Source organism: Jatropha curcas, chromosome 7 (genome assembly GCF_041381405.1).
Source record: "Jatropha curcas cultivar XTBG-Jc1 chromosome 7, XTBG_Jcur_1.0, whole genome shotgun sequence".
NCBI classification, from domain to species: domain Eukaryota; kingdom Viridiplantae; phylum Streptophyta; class Magnoliopsida; order Malpighiales; family Euphorbiaceae; genus Jatropha; species Jatropha curcas.
This window is the reverse complement of record NC_143157.1, coordinates 21,019,287-21,039,171: the sequence shown is the minus strand read 5'-3', so window position 1 is coordinate 21,039,171 and position 19,885 is coordinate 21,019,287. Positions and strand designations below refer to the sequence as shown.

Sequence of the window (19,885 nt, the reverse complement as noted above, 5' to 3'; positions counted from 1 at the left end):
ATTTGTTTTCAAATGTTATCTTTTTTATCTCAAAAATAAAAATTAAAAGAGGACATCTCTCAAATTTCTGAATTTTCAGTCTCAGGTTTCAATACATTTGTGCTTTTTTTTTTTTTTTTTTTTTTTTTTTTTTTTTTTTTTTGTCTTTTTAACTCTTTCTTGAGTATAACAACATTCACTTTCTATCACTTGCATCAAAACAACGGATCATTTGATAATTTGTTAAAGAAAAATTGTCTATTTAGTACGACTTATTTTCTAAACTAATGCTTGTTAAACGACATATCAAGTATTTTATTTTGACCCCCTTAATGAAAATCATGGCTCCGTGGCTACAATGCAAAGTCAAAACTTCAAGATATATCTTAACTTCTAGCTGGAACATCTGCGATTTAGTCTGCAGTCCATTATGCAAATTGCAAAAAATGGAAGGCAAGGAACTTTCATAGATTTATTTTTATATATAGTTAATTTAACTTAATTTTATCAGGATTTTTAGTAGATTTAATGTACTTTAGGCAGTTTTTATTTATAACTTGGTTTAATTCTTGAATTTATTTCCTTGACAATTTTGAGTTCCTTTTAAGAGATTTTTGTAGAAATTTTACTAGAAAATTGTTGAATAAAACAACAATGAAGAATATAATTTAAACGATACAGAAAAATGTGACAAATTTGTGAAATTAGAAGAGAGCACACTCTAGCCGTGCCGTTCAGCACCCTCGTGAAAATGGAAAGAATTGTGGCAAGTAAGAACAAAATAGAGAAGAAGACTCATTATAACTCAAGGAAGGAGATTGAAATGTTGAGAAAAAGGAGCATGGTTGGAGTTGGACATGGACCTTAAATGGCTGAGATGACCCTCTGTTTTGCCTTTTCCTACTGCAACTGCTAGTTCCGTATATTAAAACTAAGATTAAAGGCCCATTTGGCTTGACGGTTCGTATCAGCTGATTATGGTTACTGGTAGTTAGTAGTTGATAGCCGATAACGGTACTAGTATAGCTGATTAACTGATTATTATTCATGTTTGGTAAAATATTGGTAGCGGTTGTTGTTAAAATATAAAATGACTATTAAGATATAATTATATATATTAATTTAAGGAGAACATATTATTTTTTATTTTTATGTATTATACTGCTAAGATAACAATTAAAAATTTTAAAATATATATTTTAAAGAAAGTGTTTTGAAATAACTATAAATAAAATTATCATATAAAAATATCCATTTGAAAAAAAAATTATTAGCAATTATTTTTATGAGCTTAATGAAGTCCAAAATAATATAAATATGAATGAGCTACCAACTGATACGAAAGCTCCAAAATGTAGCTTATGGAAACAGCAGCTATTGGGACAATTAGCTATCAATTGTTGATTAAAAAACTTACTAAAACTTATAATGTAACTGTTGGGTGTGAAACAGCTATCAACTGCATGAATCAGTTGAACCAAATGCCCTCTAAACTTACAAGAACGTAGAAAGAATATTGACTGCAAGTACTTGATGGGATAAAAGTATTCTCTACCTTTTTTTTTTCGTATAAAACATCGGTAACCGGATCTTATTATTAGAGACTGCAAACTAAATCTAGTCGAGTCTTAATTACAGTTAAGGCTTTTTGAGTCGGAGTTAGCAGTGAATAGGGTACTCACTTAAAATATAACGCCCGAAGCTATCCAATTATAAATTAGGAATCCAAATCAATTTTGAATCTGTTTAGTCATTTAATTTTATTATTCGAACTCATGCTTAATCCAATTACAATTATCCATTTCAGTAAATATAAAATTTTATTTTGATTTATTAAACGTATAATAGATAATATTAATATAATTATAATACTAATTATAATTAGAAAAATATATATACTAATTCTATTTAGCCATTATATTGAAACTCGATACAATAATAAAAATACTGTCAAAATCCATTTATTCATTATTAAATCCGAAAAAATCGGTTCAACCGTATCGCCCGGTTTGGGTAAATGCGTTTGTTTATTAAATTCCTCATTCACGTGATTCCAAGTAGTCGTTGTTTATTTTCTGGCGCTGGCACTGAGTTTTACATTATGGGTTCAAATTGATGGACTAGAAGCAGAAATTTATATTATTAAAATTTGAAATTATTTGATTATTTATTTCTGATAATGGCATTAGAATTGCATAGCTGATCTTTTATGATAGAGTTCTCTATACTATAAATTCATAATATATTAAATCATTATTATTATCATTTTATATATATATATATATATATATATATATATATATATATATATATATATATATATATATATATATATATAATTTCTAAGGCATAAATGCTTACGTGGCAACATATTAAAATATGAAATTAATGATATAGAATTTTATTTTTCTTTATATTTAATATCTTTTTGCATCTAATAAACGTTAAAATTTTTTATTAAATAATGGAGTTACAAACGGATAAATTTAATGGATCATCCATTATAATTAATATTTTTTGTACATTTAATAAATATTAAGTTTTTGTTAAATAGTTTTTTCCAATGAAGTTATAATTAATAGAGTCTTAGTTAATAAAAATTAATTATATAATGTAGCTACATTAACAAATAGAATTAAAAAATTAATTTTAATTCACTAAAATTTATTTAATTAAAACTACTTATTTTTATACCTCATTTAATTTGAATATATGAGAATTTTAAAAAGAAAAAATAATTAATTCACTGTATCAGTTGAATTACAATAATCTACTTACAATAATTAATTGTGCTAATTAATATTTCAGTTCACTATTTGAGAATTTCAAAAAAAAAAATTATAGTCTTATTTTTCATTTTTAAATTAAAAATAAATAAGCAAAGTATTTAATTAACAAATAGAAAATTATACAATTCGCGTATCGCACATGTACATGACTAGTATATATATAAATGATGATCATGAATTTTTCCTATAGGCTGATGTGGCGCTTCATTTGAAGAGAGAGAATTTATAATATTTGAGTATTTTCTTTTATCTTAATTGGGAGAAATTTCAAAGAGAAAATGAAGAGATTTCAAAGAGAAAATGAAGTTAAAAAAATATATCTTGTATGACTTTTATTGTCCTTTTATCTTAATTGGGAGAGATTTCAAAGAGAAAATGAAGTAACAAAAAAAAAAATCCTTTTACTGCATTGAATATTAAGAAGCACAATTATATGGTAGTAATTGAGTTATATGCCGCATTAAAAATATATTAGGTTCGTAAAGGGTAAAAAAAAACCTTTAGAAAAAAAGTAAAAAATAGAAAAATTTGGCATTTACTTTTAAAAAAGTGAAGAAGAAAAAAAATAACTAAATGAATATCAAAAAAAGGGACAAAAAAATTTATGCCTAAAATTAAAACCACAAATAATGACACAAATTATTAGTTAATTTATTATTCTAAAATTATGTCTAAAATTATTTGTTATAAAATAATAACAAAAAAAATATTACACACCTCATCTTTTAATAACATAAAACAGTAACAAAAATAAATAATGACTAATTATTATTGCACTCATTAAAAAAATTTATTTGAACGTTCTTAAAACTTATACAGTTATAAACTCTTCATTTACCATAATAAAATTCTAACAAACAAAACAATATATTATTAATTAAACATTCATTTATTAACAAAAAAACTCATCTGTATGTGAGTTTGTTTGTTTGTTTTTTTACAACTGTATAGTAAAGGCAATGCAATATGCAAATCATAATCCATAAATTTAAAGAGTTGATTTATGGTTCCATACTGTGAAGGCATGGTGAGAAGCATAAGCCTCTCATAAATACCATTATCAAATGGCAACATTAAAAAAAGAAAACACAGTCCCTTTCTATCTCTCCTACTTAAAATATATTATATCCAGTACGTGATAGCTTGGAGGTTTTTGATCCATATTACATCGAGTAGTTAGATATGCATATTTGAATTGAAAAAACCAAAAGAAAACAGAAAAATCTGACTATATATGCGTGTGGATAACTGTGTGTATATATATATATATATGAATGGTTTCCTTCAAGTTGGCTTTTTGAACACTGCATAAGTTCAAAGACAAGATCATTGATTGCATTTTCGTTTTTGATGGGTTGGAGAATTGAATATGAGACTTTTAGATATTTGTTAGCTGTAACAAGATCTTGCATGATTTGGAAAATCAAAATTTACGTGGATATTGGGTGAAAGCTAGGAACATTGTGCCATGCATATGCAAGTTAATGTTGGGGCCGTGCGTATCCTCACTCAACTCCGAATTAGTATGATATTGTCCGCTTTGGGCCAAGCCCTCACGAATTTATTTTTGGACACCTCCCAAAAGGCCTCATACTAATAAGTTGGATTGAACTATTATATTTTGATTCCTCTTCGCATTTTTGTTCCGTATGGGACTTTGGAGGTTATCCCAACAGTTAATATCTCTAATTAGTTAGCTAATATATATATATATATATATATATGAACACACTAGTGAACGGAGACTTTATTTCTAGTAAAGAGAAGCCGAACTTTGAGTAGGGTCTCTTATTTGACTAACAATGGAAATTTAAAATTATTTAAATGACTTTATTTTAATCTGATTATGAATTTTTTATTTTTCTTTAACTTGAATATGATGATCTTGCTAATCGCATCTGTATTGATGATCTTAACTTCTTTATTTAATCTCACCTGTTTTGATATCTTTTAACTTCTTTATCTTTTTTATTAATCTAAATATGACTTTTTTTTTTTAATATTGTATTTTTCTATGATTTGTTATGCTGAGTTGAATTGTTAATGAATTGCTAATATTGATGCAAGCAGTGAATCTGAAGATATTGAAATTGAGCAAAATTTAGGAGATCTTAGAGATTATTACGATTAAGAATGGATATTTTATTTTATCATGTTGAACAATGTTTAGGCTTATTTTATGGATGTTAAATAATATTGATGAGTTTGATTATATATTTAGTACTTGTAGATTGGGATTCGAATTGTTGAGTTTGATTGGATGATATCGAATTGTAGTATTCCTTTGAATTATTTAGTTTAATTGAACGGTGAACAATATTATATAATTGTAGTGTAATATTTGAACAGTTGAGTTTGATTGGATACTGAACAATTTTACCCTTTTTATATTATTTTTTCATTATTAATAAAATTTATATTTTTAATTATATTTAAAAATATTATATATAAAAAATTCGATTGAACCGTATTGAACCAATTGAACCTCCCGGTTCAATAATCTCCTGCCCTCACTGGTTCAATGACCGGTCTAATTTTCAAAACATTGTTGAATTCAATATTAACTTAAGTAAAAAAATCCCTGTTAAGCGCAAAATCCCTATATGTACAGCCAGTTTATTCAAGATATATATCTTATGATTCAAATAAAAAATATTTTTGTACTGCCATGCCAAAATATGTATCCACAATTTTTAATTAAAAAAATTACGGTTAGTAGGAACTAGATCTATTCAATTGGGACAACAATTTTATTATATGTCAACATTCAATAGAATATTTTGAAAAACCAAAGAATCTAAAAACAACTATATATGTTAATATTTAATTGACAACATGAATTTGAAAAATATGCGTACAAAATCATTTAATTTATATATAAAAATAGGTGAAAGTTTTTACTTTGAGTGTGGATTGTTTTATAATTTATGTTTTGACACGATATTATTTCATAATCCACATAAATTTTAAGAATTAATATTTTTGGTATTACAAAAAATTATAATTTAATTTCATGTTTAAAATTTCTTAATTTTAAATACTAAAATACCATTCAAATTTCAAAGGTAATTCTTAAAAAATTAAAGGTAGGAATATTATATTCTTTTATTATTTATTAAAACAAAGGGAAAAAATAAAATTCACCACAATTTCAATAATAATTCTACCAAATGAGGAGATAAATATTATGCATGTATATATATGTTTTTATTAATCATAAATCAAAGAAATAAAATTTTAATGTCAATTACTAATAAATGATTTTGATGTTTACATCTTTAATTCTTTACTTCTAACCAATTATACAAATACCAATTAGCCTAAGTCTCCCATAGTAATCTTATTTTATTTTAATGTCAACAATAACTCCACCAACAAAGGAAGAAATGCGGATTTTATATATACACGTATAAAGGCTACAACGAAAAACTAAAACTAATAAATAAAGAACTCAACAGCCATAAAAAGCTTAACCTGTACACTGAACTGTGCAAGCACTGTCATTAAGGCCTGTAACCAAACCAAAGACGGGATCCTGACATTTCGGTCAGTACGCCACCAGCAATATTTTCTAATGGCCAAACGCCTCAAAATAACCAAGTTGCTTGTAACCACAAAATTTACTTATTAATACATATAATTTCTAAAGCATTATTGATGACGTGATAGTACATTAAAATGTAGAATTGTTAATATGGCATTTTATCTTTTGTTTTTTTTATTTTAATTAATTTTTTGGTATTTAGTAAACATAAAATTTTTTTTATTAAATAATGGAGTTACAAGCTGAAATTTAATTGAGTTAACATTTAAAAAATATTAAGATTTTTATTAAATAAAATTATTCATTTTAATTTATGTCAAAATAATCTAGCCAAATACATTTAATAGAAAAATTTTATCGGTTGAGACAGTCAATTGATATAAAATATTTCTTCCCCTTAAAAATATCATTGGATAAAGTAAAGGAAACTACGATAGAATTTTGCAACTTTTGTTTAAATATCAATGAACAGCTATGATATACAAATTATATGAACAGCTGAGATAAAATCTTTTGTTTAAACTTTGACCGATCAAATAAATGAAACTGAATTCGTGCAATCGTTCACGTGCTGATAGATTATATATACACCCAGTTATAAAGAACCAAAATCAATCAATTTTCATAGTCATTCTATTAGGAAATTGCAGTTGAGAGAAAGCTTATTTAATTAGCAAAATGCCTGGTGCAAATGAAGAAACAGTGAGCAACAAGCAGGTTATATTCAAAAATTATGCGAATACACGTTACCCTGAAGAATCAGACATGTATTTGAGTAGTAATCTGATCAAACTCCAAGTCCCAGAAGGAAGTAATGGAGTTCTTGTCAAGAATCTCTACTTGTCTTGTGATCGCTACATGAGAAACCTAATGAAGACTGTCACACTCAGCCTAGATTTTCCCGTTTACAAGCCCGGTTCAGTTAGTTAATTAATTATTTTTGATATTATACCAAACAAATTTAGTATTTTTGACATGCTGCAGAAATAAATATAAATGTGTGTGGCTATTGTTTACTGATATGCAGCCTCTATATGGATATGGAGTGGCCAAAGTTATAGACTCTAGACATCCAGAATTCAAGAAAGGTGATTTGGTTTGGGGAATAACAACATGGGAAGAATATAGCCATATTGCAACACCAACACCAAAAACTCTCTTCAAAATTAACCCAACTGACGATTTGCCTCTTTCCTATTATCTTGGAATTCTTGGTATATGCAGTCTCTAGATCTCTTTTTGATTGAAATATTAATTGATCTTCAGAACTACAATTAGTATTCATCATCTTACTACTATTTATTGATTTGTAATTGCAGGTATGCCCGGCATAACTGCCTATGTTGGATTTAATGAGATTGGTGCTCCAAAGAAAGGAGAGTATGTGTTTGTTTCAGCAGCTTCTGGTGCAATAGGTCAAATCGTTGGGCAACTAGCAAAGTTGGCTGGTTGCTATGTAGTTGGAAGTGCTGGAAGTAAAGAGAAAGTGAGTTCTATATGCATCATGCATCTCCACTTCCCTGTAAAATACGTGTTAATTCCCCTAACATAGTTAAATATAGCTTCCATTCATTTTCTTTCCTTTCATTTTTCATCTCTCTACCCCAAAGAAAGCCTTATGTTTACTTAATTGATCAGCTTTTCGATTTTAACTTTGCTTTCTATTATTTCTTCAAATTGTAAGGTTTATTTGTTAAAGAACAAATTGGGTTTTGATGAGGCTTTCAATTATAATGAAGAACAAGGCTTGGGTGCAGCCTTGAAAAGGTAATTACTTAAATTAATACAAGTATTTGTCAAAATTGAAAACAAAAAAAAAATTAATCACCAAGAAAACTAATATTTCTTCACATCACGCAGGTGTTTTCCTCAAGGCATCGACCTATATTTTGATATGGTTGGTGGGAAAATGCTAGATTCTGTGCTACCTAATATGAGACGCCATAAACGCATTGTAATATGTGCAATGCTGTCACAAGAAAATTTAGAACAACATGAAGGAATACACAACTTGATAGAAGTTGTTCTGAAACGTATTCACATAAAAGGGTTTGTTGTTTCCGAGTACTATCACCTCTTTCCAAAATACCTAAAAATGGTTCTGCCCAACGTAAAAGAAGGGACGATTACATACTTGGAAGATATTGCCAATGGCCTTGAGAGCTGTCCAGCAGCTTTGGTTGGGGTACTCACTGGACAGAATGCAAGAAAGCAAGTTGTTAAAATTGCAGATGAATGATTTTCCTTTTTGTGAAAAATGTTTTATGAATTTTTATACAAATAAAACAAAGCCAGTGCTCCTTTTCTGGCTTGGTTTTAGTGTTCTATCATTTCTATTTCATAGTTGTTCTTTCAAGATGATCTGAATTCTTCTTATCTCAACTGTTCTCTTCCTACTTGTTATGTTGATGATTTTTCTTTTCTTTTCTGAATACTGTTTAAGAGCAGTTTTTAATAAAATGAAACAGCAAATTTAGTATCAAGTTTCTCTAACATATTCTAAGAGCTGCCTCAAACGAGCTCTAGTTCAAGACGAAAAGATAGGTTCCTCACGCAGAGGCAGGAACAGTAATAAAAAAATATCAACAAAGAGTTTCTGGTTCAACGATATGTAAGGCAATCCTACGTAAGGGCCCTTAGCACATTCCTAAGTTAGGTTTGAACGTCTAGGGTCTATTGGCGTGGACTTAATTAATTACTTGGAAATGTTAAATATTTCATGGTTTAAATTAATTAATAATATATATGCTTGCTTATCAAAAATATTTTTATGTTGTAAAAATTTTAATCTAGTTCCATTTACTTTATGTGGTAAATACTTGGTTGCAGACACATGGGACATGATTAATAGTCATAGTCATCTTAATATGTAGCTTGGTTTCGTCAAGATCAGCTTGTTGTAAGCTGGTTGTTTTGTTCAATTTTGGAATCACTGTTGCCTCAAATTGGTTTATCTACTGCTCGAGCAACCATTATCAAGACAGTGTCACAATCATCTTTGTCGTAGATTAGCAATTCGTTCCTTGCAGGCTCGAATTGAGGGGGTGTAATAGTCATAGCCATCTTATCGGGTAAGAGTCTATATCTTCTTATCTAAATCATAGTCATCATATCGGTTTGTTGTAACGAACCCTCTATAAATGTAACTCAATACATCAATGCAATACACTCCAATTCATTCACCAACACATGTTTCTCTGAAGTCTTTAGGCACACTCTCTACTAAATAAGTATAATTTATAAATAATTCAAATAAGTAAATAACTAGTTAGAACAATAAATATAATAAAAAAAACTTAATTTTTCATTTCCACATAATTAATTAAATCTCAAAATTAATATCATCATCGAAAATCATAGCGTATCTAACTTATTTAGAGATAAATTGACAATTTCAACAATTTCAACATTTTTAAAAGAGATCAAAATAATTCTTCAAAAAAAGAAAAAAAAAAAGAGATTAAAATAATCTCCGATGATTTTCCATATTTCAATTTGTTCAATAGATATTGTCGACTCTTTTTTTTTTTTGTTCATAAAAGTCTTGTGAACTATCGATTTCAAATTAGCATTTGGAAGTTCTTGAATTTGATAATAATAGATATGTAATAAATTATAAATCTTAAATTATGAGATAAAGTTTTTTATTTTTTTATGTTTCTTTATTTTTGTATTTTAAGTACTAATAATTATAAATAAATATATTTAAGACAACAATTGTAAAACTTTTATTAATAAATTTATTTAAAGTCTAATAGAATTTTCAAACGTGTTTTGAAAGTGTGCAATAAATGTTCTGATCAAAGTATCTTAGATGTGTCCTTAAAGTGTGCAAAATTAATAAAAGAAAATAAATAATAGGACATATTTTTTAAAGTGTTTAACGCGTATCCGAGAGTATTTGAATAATATCGTATCTGATGCGAGCATGTTAAACCTTTTAAAGTGTCCATGTAACTTAGGGTAAATATATAAGCTTTGCAAGTTTCACATTCAAAACCAATGTTGTACCATACCGAACCCGTTTTAACCCGGAATTAGTTGGGTGGTTTGGTTTGATTATAATGTTGGCTTGGATTTTTCGGGAGAAAAACTGGGTTTTGATAAAACCAAATTTTTTAATAAAAATATACTGTTGTTAATTAAAAAAGAAGTGTTGTTATTTTTATATGTATTCAGTATGGCTTATGTGTTTGAAGAACTTAATTGTGTGTTTAAGAAACTTAAATTTAAACTTTCAACCTAGCCTCAACAATGAGATTTGAATTTATAAATGTTAAATTATGATTTAGTTTTAAGTTTGAAAATTATTAGTTAAAAAATTTCTATTTTTATATAAAACGGAAGCTTAGTTTTCATATAAAGGATTGTAATCTCTACACATTCACTACAAGAAAATTGTGGAATGACAACAGATTTTTAGCAACGGTTGGTCTGTTTCCAAATAAAAATGGATAAGCAACGGACTTGAAACGGACAATGCACTTCAATTTCTGATTAAATTTAGGAACGGAATGGAAATGGATTGGAAGCAGATTAGAAACGGATTCTGTAGAAACAAGAGTTGCAACAGCAACAACAAATGATGCAAGAAAAGTTCCAACAATAGTTACAACAAGTTGCCGAGCTTGTTTGCATTCACTACAAAAAATTCGGCGAATTACGATCGCCAAATCAGTCACAAATTGACAAAAATTGGTTGCAAATTCATTAGTAAACTACTCATCTCAAATACTTTCGCGACTGAGAAAAATGTCGACGCAAAATTGTGACTACCAAAGTCGGTTGCAAAATGACAGAAAATCCATCGCAATTCGGTAAACAATTTGTCCTAAAGTGATTGTCGCAAATCGCTTGAAAAAATTTTTCACCTAAATGTCGGTCGCAAAAATTTCCCACCTAAATGTCGATAGCAAATGGAAATGGACGGTCGCTAATCGATCGCAATTTTTTCCGCCTGTTTTGAATTTCATAGCTATTCTGTCACAATATGTTTTATTAAAAAAATAATAGCTACCGTGAATCGGTCGCAAAATCATTTTAAAAAGAAAAAATATTTTGCAAAAATTGTACAAATAGATATTTTATATACCTGTTGAAAAACAGCACACACACCCATATATATATATATATATATATATATATACACACACACACACATCATCATCATCATCATCATCACAGCAATCCAAAAAACATCATAAACATAATAAGTTATAAAAAATGAAAGCAAAATCAATGAAAATAGCAATCTAAAACAGTCTAAAGTCAAATATATAATGTCGAACCGATGAAGTGGCTGCAAGATCTAGTGTAGTGTCCTCTGGGTTTGTTGCAGTGTCTGGAGGAGTCACTAACGTATCTTAGTATCAGCTATAGTATCTAGAGGAGGAGGAATGAAAATGTCGTCTGAGGCCCGGTAGTAGTTGGCACCGGTGGATCTGGAACAATCGAAGGATCATAGGAAGTAATAGTCGCCCGGGGACCAGACATCCACATCACATGTGCTCTAAGCTCTATAAGCTGTCTCTCCTGGTCATTAACACGAGCTCTCAATACACTAATCTCCTCAGCTTCTATGCTCAGGTGGTGGTGTGATGGTGGAGCACCAGCAGCGTTTGAAGCTGAGTGGCAGTAGAACTGTGATGCCTGCGAGCCGATGCCGTACACCTTCCTCTTCTTTTGCCCTCCTGCCGCGTCTAAATATAAAGCTAACTCATCAACACTTGGCTGACCATCAAATGTAGGCTGAGAAGAGAGAACATGATCGCGAGCTGTACTGTAATTCTCATGAAAACAATAGTACAATGATTTTATACAGTTGTTAGATATAGTGAACACCTCCTTTGAATGGATAAATAATAGTAGACTATCATATTAGAAAAATATCTCATACTCATATTAATGTCTATTGCACGCCTGTCAACAAAAGTCTCTCCATTGTGGTCCTTTGTGTGAGTGGATCTGAACACCTCCATCGGTGTAGGCTCACAATCATATTTCTCAGCCTATATCATAGGTTTATGCATAATATATTAATATGTACAATTATTCCATTAACCGTCAGTGTGGTTACTCTAACTAATTTACTTACTAATATTTGAGCTATCTCTATAGCAAAGATGGACCCGCTTGTGTGTCTCAATGGTCCTACTCCGCACTGCCAGTCTCACTATGCCTATTCCATGCAAAGATCTCACATTTTCTCTTAAATGCAAGATCTTCCAAAGACTTCTACCAGCTCTCCCATACCTCCTGAGATATGCACTACTGCTTCTTTTCATTCTTCCTCATCCTATAGGTGAAGTTAGAGTAGAGCACAATTTCTCCCAAGCCACCTTAAGCATAGCTGTGATAGCCTCCTCCCATACAAAACGTTTCTGCAAAAATAAATTACAATATTTTTACATAATGTAATTGATTGAATCTCTATAAATGTCAATGCAGATGTAAATTGAGTAACGTCTACCTGAAATTCATCCCAGTAAAAGTCTCTAGCCTCCTGTGGTCCTATATCCCAAGTTTATTCATCTTTATCGAGATGTAGTTTTATAATCCTCATAATTTGCCTTAACGCTCAAGAGGATGGATAAATATTGTGAAAGATAAATATGTGAAATATCAGTAGAAAGAATCATCAAAATGCAAATAAAACCATTCGAAAATACAGAAGTAAATAAGTATTTATTATTTCACTACCGAACTAAGTTCTGTACGAGGCTCAGCTGAAAGTTGCTAACTAAAATTAAATAAATATGTTAGAAATGCAAATAACTCTTTCTCGATGGTGATTAAAAGTTATGATTACTTGGTGCATAAGGGGACTAGGCAGCCGTTGTAGACTTTGACGATTTAGGAAATGGGGAAGAAGAAGGAGGAATAGGTTGAAGTGGAGGTGGCACGGGGGGCTGAACAGAAGAAGAAGCCTTAAGTGTACCAAAAGGACAAGGAGGAGGAGGTAGAGGATGTATAACCCCTCCTCATCCATGCATGGTATGTCCTCGGCTACAACCTCCACGAGGTCCACTGCTGGGTGCGTCTGAATCAAGCCCCCTACCTCTTGCCATTTGTACTATAAATGACCAAACCTACATACGCATGTATATGATTAAGCTTGAAACAATAATATATGAAAGCAGAGGACATTTGCATAAATATAATAATCATTGCTCTAGAAAACATCATAGATATTGAATAAGTAATGTCTTATAAATATGAACTTTGTGACATCCTACTGAGTCGAGTCGTTGTATAGAGTCGAGTTGAGTCAGGCTGAACCAAACCCGATTGGGGTAGAATGGGATTATAAGTGGACTTACTTGAATGAGAGAAAAAGATCAAAGTTTAGGACTTGTTTGCATCAAAATATAAAGCTTGGGTATTAAGTTGTAACATGTTGACAATTGAGGTACCATTTAGGAAGTTTCACATAAAAATTCATTGATATTTTGATGGCCTACCCGTGATAACCATTTCACTTTCCCATTTTCATCTTTATCTTCATCTTCTTCATCTCCTTCGTTTCCCTTCCTTTCTCCATCCATTTTCATGGTAGTTAAGCATTAAGGCAACCTCTATTTTCTCGAAGTAAGTAGAATTTCTTGAAGCTTTATGTTATTCAACCTCTAATTGAGTTATATTGTAGATAAGTTATAAGAATTTTGATGTGTATAGGAGAAGTGAGTTCAAAGATTGTAGAAAAAGGAAGCTAAAGAAGAGCTCAAGCTTTTTGGAGTGAAGGTTTGATATCTCTTGGCTTTTACCATTTTCTTTGCATGAGAACTTGTGTGGTGTGTTGCTAATGAGACAATATATTGCTTAATGTTGAGGGAGAGGCCTGGAAATGGTGAGAAAACATGGGATGAACTGAATCAATGAAGTAGATATTGAGTTATGCTGAAACAGGTTTTGCTGGAAAAAAGAACCAGTGACTTCACCTTGATTTTGACCCTATTTAATGATGGAATTAGGAAGTGTCATAGAAGAGTTATTTGTTCCTCTATGTGTTAGCTTTACATGGGTTTTTGAATCACCCAAATCAAAGTTATATATTGAGAGATATGACCAAAAGAGTACAGACTGCGCAGGCTGGAAAACACGTCGCGCGCTCGCGAATTTCATTTGCGCGCTCGCGACTTGTGCCTGGAAACTCTCTGACTCTCATTTGGTGCTTTACTCGCTCGCGACTTTCATTGCGCGCTCGCGAATTTGGCCTGGAAACTCACTGACTCTCATTTTTGCATCTCGCGCTCGCGACTTTGCAAGGCGCGCTCGCGACTTGTGTTTTCATGCACTTTTAGACTTCATTTTCAATGCAATTGTATTCCTTTGCTCAACTTGTATGCCTCCAATCATTTTAAAACAAAAAGACAACATTAGAACATGTATCAAAACAACATACAATCATGCAAATGATGTGAAATCAAGTAAACATTATGATTTATGAAGTTATGAAACTATTAATATGATGTTGTGTTATACTATTGACATACCAACATTATGCTCCATTGAGGTTAGGTAGAAACCATGTCGATAAGGCCATGTCGCGACATAGGATAGCAGATCTGCACCCCATACAGTTTGGTACTCCGGCTACAGGCCGTTGAGTGGATATGAATATATATGGGCCATAGTAGCCAAGCATACAGTTTCATCCAGTTTCATACAGTTTTTCTTATCACTTCGGTTTCACTATAACCTTATGGAGCCATACAGATATCTTGACTTAACATTGCATGAATCATACAGTATAATAAACAGAAAGAAAGACCATCAAGTTAAAAGGAAAGTATCATGATATGTGTGCTTATATGTGCCATATGTGTTTACATGGTTCTTTTTACACATGTATGTGCTTAATTGTTCCTTTTTATGTTGAGATATCCACTGAGCTTTATTTGCTCAGCGAGTTACCTGTTTAACTCGCAGGTTTTGAGACTGGACCGTAGAGAGTCAGCTTACAACTGCTGCAGTTCATCTGTAGAAGACTCAGTCTTCAGGGTAGCTACTCCTTTGGATGTGTATCTTTTGTCTATCCTTTTCATGGAATGTACAGGGCACACAGTTGGGCCCATTCCATTTTGAAACTAGTAACATGTCTTGTAAATATTAAGTACATTATTAATGTAAACAACATCAGCATGATATAGTCTGTATCCATTATTATATCAGCATGTCAGGCCATAAAGTCAACCAGTTTGTAACGTCTCGGCTCGGTTAATTCGGGTTTATGGGTGGACCGGGAAGGGATGTTACAAATTTTAGTATCAGAGCCCTAGGTTTAGTTTCCCCGGGCTTGCATTCATAAGTCAGTATAGTGTACATGCCATGACTACCCTGATGAACTAAGCAGTTGTTGTTCTTCTAGGAGGATGTCACAGGAAGGTGAGAGCGAGTCACACGCCTCCAGAGCAGTGGAGGGTGAGGCTCCAGTAGCACTAGGTCAAGAGTTAAAGCAACTTGCAGATACTTTTAGACAGATTGCAGGGGTGATACCTCAAGCACCAATAGTAGTAGAAAGAGAAAGAAAGCCCCCACTAGAGAAGCTTAGAAAATATGGTGCGAAGGAATTCAGTGCTAACAAGGATGATAGTCCAGAAATAGCTGAGTATTGGTTAGATGGGACATTGAGAGCCCTGGAACAATTACAGTGTATGCCAGAGGACAAGTTGATTTGTGCCACATCATTGTTGATAGATGAGGCATACACATGGTGGACTACTGTTCAGCAGCGAGTATCAACAGAGCAGCATACTTGGCAATTCTTCTTGGATGAATTCAAGAAAAAGTTCATCACAGAGGCTTACCTTGATGTTAGGAGGAAAGAATTCTTATACCTTAGACAGAACAGAATGTCAGTTTCAGAATATGAAAGAGAATTCACCAGACTCAGCAGGTATGGTAAGGGGATAGTGGCTATAGAGGCCGAGAGGTGTAAAACGTTTCAGGAAGGCCTGAACGATGAGATTCAAATGGGAGTGGTAGCTTCCAGATTCAGAGAGTTCTCAGCTTTGGTAGAGGCAGCTCAGGAGATAGAGCGCATTCAGGCCAGTCAGCGTACCAGACGCCAGCGGTCTCAGCAGAGGAGAGACCAGACTCAGAGTGCACCCAGTACATATCAGTCAGAGAGCAAGAGATTCAGAGGTGCTAGTATTTCAGCTGGTTCTAGGCCATCCTTTAGCCAAGGCTCAGCTAGGGTTGCTAACGCGCCAGCGGTATCAGTTGTGGCTAGTTCTGCCGGTGGTAGTCGAGGTTCAGGCAGAGGAACTGGTAGAGGCACCAGTAGAGGTGCAGAGTCAGCCGGTTATACTTTTCCACCTTGTGAGCATTGTGGCAGACGACATGGTGGAGATTGTTGGCTGGTGACTGACAAATGTTGGCTATGCGGAGCATCAGACCATCAGAAGAAAGACTGTCCTAAGAGGGCAAAAGTTCCTACACAGTTCATAGCAGGCAGAGGTAGAGGTGAGAGCTCTGGAGGGCAGAGACAATAATCAGAGACTGTGGACAGACCCGATACAAGAGGTCCAGCCAGGGTCTATGCTATGCGAACCAGGGAAGATGAGGAAGCTCCAGATGTAATAGTTGGTGAGTTTTCTTTATGTGATCATACAGTTTATGCTTTAATTGATCCTGGATCATCTCATTCATACATTAGCATACAGAAACCTTGGGTTAAAGGGTTAGCAGTTGTGTATGTGAGTCAGGGTATGTTGGTTACTAATCCATTAGGAGATGTAGTAAAAACCCATACAGTGGTCAAAAGCTATCCAATTGTTATACATGGAAAGGAGTTTCTAGGAGATCTTATGGAATTACCATTTAGAGAATTTGATGTGATTCTGGGTATGGATTGGCTATCCAGACACCAGGCTATAGTTGATTGTGCAAAGAAAAGGGTGACATTATATACAACAGCAGGGGAAGAGATAATAGTAGTCGGGAAGCGGCGAGATTTTCTGGGTAATGTGATATCAGCCATGGCAGCAAAGAGATTAGTTCAGAAGGGTTGTGAAGCATACTTGGTATGTGCATTACAAGCAGAGAAAAAAAAGTCAAAAGTGCAAGACATACCAACAGTGTGTGATTATCCAGATGTATTTCCAGAAGAGTTACCAGGGTTACCACCAAGGAGGGAAGTGGAGTTTACCATAAATGTCTATCCTGGAGCAGCACCAGTATCAATTGCACCTTATAGAATGACACCAGCAGAGTTAAAAGAGTTAAAGATTCAGCTACAGGAGTTATTGGATAAAGGCTTTATCAGACACAGTGTATCACCTTGGGGAGCACCGGTATTATTTGTAAAGAAGAAAGATGGATCATTCAGACTGTGCATTGACTACAGACAACTGAACAAACTGACAATCAAGAATAAGTATCCATTGCCTCGAATTGATGATTTGTTTGATCAGCTAAAGGGTGCAGGTATGTTTTCTAAGATCGACCTTAGGTCGGGATACCATCAGTTGCGGATAAAGGAAGAAGATATCGCTAAGACTGCATTCAGGACCCGATATGGTCACTATGAATTTTTAGTAATGCCATTCGGTCTCACAAATGCACCAGCGGTTTTCATGGATCTCATGAACCGCGTGTTTCATTCATATCTGGATCAGTTTGTGGTAGTGTTTATAGATGACATTTTGATCTACTCCAGAGACAGGGTTGAACATGATAAACATTTGCGGATTGTACTTCAGACACTGAGGGATAAACAGCTGTATGCCAAGCTCAGTAAGTGTGAGTTTTGGCTGGAAGAAGTTTCTTTCTTAGGACATGTGGTGTCATCGGAGGGTATCAGAGTGGATCCTAAGAAGATTGAAGCTATTGTTGATTGGAGACCACCCAGAAATGTCACAGAAGTTCAAAGTTTTCTGGGTTTAGCCGGTTATTACAGAAGGTTCATAAAGGGATTCTCTATCATTGCATCACCTTTAACAAGATTATTGAAAAAAGCGGTTGTATTCCAATGGGATGATAGATGTCAGCAGAGTTTTGACACTTTGAAGAAAAAGTTGACTGAAGCACCAGTGTTGACCCAGCCAGTGTCAGGTAAAGACTTTGAGATTTACAGTGATGCCTCTCATATTGGGTTAGGATGTGCACTCATGCAAGACAGGAAAGTGGTAGCTTATGTCTCCAGACAATTGAAGCCACATGAATTGAATTATCCAACCCATGATTTAGAATTGGCAGCCATTGTTCTAGCATTCAAAGTATGGCGGCATTATCTGTACGGTGAGAAGTGTTACATTTACACAGATCATCAGAGTTTAAAGTATTTACCGACACAGAAGGACTTGAATTCAAGACAACGAAAGTGGATGCAGATTCTGGCTAATTATGATTATGTCATTAATTACCTTCCAGGCAAAGCTAATGTGGTAGCTGATGCCCTTAGCCGGAAATCATTGTTTGCTTTGAGAGCAATGAGAATTAGCATGAAGTTGCAACAGCAGGGAGTTATTCTAGCACAGATACAAGTACAGCCATCTTGGGTTCAGGAAGTTGCAGAAGCACAGAAGAAAGATGCACAAACAGCACTATGGGTGAAACAAGTACAGGAAGATCATAGTGGGAAATTCAGATTGGATAACAGTGGAGTCTTATTCTATGAAGACAGAGTTGTTGTACCACAGATAGGGGAGCTTAGACAAAAGATTCTGCATGAAGCTCATAACAGTCCATACACAATGCATCCAGGTAGTACCAAGATGTATCAGGATTTGAAGAAAGGCTATTGGTGGCCAGGCATGAAGACAGACATCGGAAATGTTGTAACAAGATGTTTAACATGTCAACAAGTAAAAGCAGAATATCAACTGCCAGCTGGGTTGCTTCATCCAATAACAGTGCCAACATGGAAATGGGATCAGATCACGATGAATTTTGTTACTGGCTTACCTCAGACGCAGCAGAAGCATGATGCAGTATGGGTAATTGTAGACAGATTAACCAAATCTGCACACTTTCTACCAGTTAGGATGGACTATTCTCTGGACAAGTTAGCAGACATTTATGTTAGAGAAATAGTTCGACTACATGGAGTTCCATCATCCATTATATCTGATCGTGATCCAAGGTTTACATCGAAGTTCTGGGGTAAACTGCAGGAAGCATTAGGAACGAAATTGCATTTCAGCATTGCATTTCATCCTCAAACAGATGGCCAATCAGAGAGAGTCATTCAAATCCTGGAAGACATGATGAGATCATGTGTTATAGAATTTGAAGGCAGTTGGGACAAATATGTACCTCTCATGGAATTTGCCTACAACAACAGCTACCAATCGAGCATTAAGATGGCATCATATGAAGCATTGTATGGTAGACAATGCAGGACACCTGTATGTTGGACAGAACTTAGTGAGAAGAAGATTTTGGGTCCAGATTTGGTTAGAGAAACAGAAGAGAAAGTAGAAATCATCAGAAAACGGCTGAAAGAAGCAAGTGATCGACAGAAGTCCTATGCTGATTTAAAGAGAAAGGATATTGAGTACTCGGTCGGTGATAAAGTATTTCTGAAAGTTTCACCATGGAAAAAGATCCTAAGGTTTGGACGAAAGGGTAA

The 19,885-nt window shown here is 33.1% G+C and overlaps 1 protein-coding gene across 1 annotated transcript; it reads left to right on the top strand.

The window, feature by feature from the left end:
- Nucleotides 1-6,987: 6,987 nt before the first annotated feature.
- LOC105629800 (2-alkenal reductase (NADP(+)-dependent)) lies at nucleotides 6,988-8,551 on the top strand. Its single transcript, XM_089724124.1, has 5 exons — nucleotides 6,988-7,233; nucleotides 7,340-7,526; nucleotides 7,632-7,798; nucleotides 7,997-8,079; nucleotides 8,173-8,551. The coding sequence occupies exons 1-5, from the start codon at nucleotides 6,991-6,993 to the stop codon at nucleotides 8,549-8,551; spliced, it is 1,059 nt and encodes a 352-aa protein (XP_089580250.1). The 5' UTR covers nucleotides 6,988-6,990.
- Nucleotides 8,552-19,885: the final 11,334 nt, after the last annotated feature.

Bases quoted from the DNA above. Each gene is read 5' to 3' on its own strand.
- LOC105629800 (XM_089724124.1), top strand. From the start codon at position 6,991: ATGCCTGGTGCAAATGAAGAAACAGTGAGCAACAAGCAGGTTATATTC. The intron at 7,527-7,631 runs GTATATGCAGTC...TTGTAATTGCAG, and splicing joins CTATTATCTTGGAATTCTTG to GTATGCCCGGCATAACTGCC. The intron at 7,799-7,996 runs GTGAGTTCTATA...TCAAATTGTAAG, and splicing joins GTGCTGGAAGTAAAGAGAAA to GTTTATTTGTTAAAGAACAA.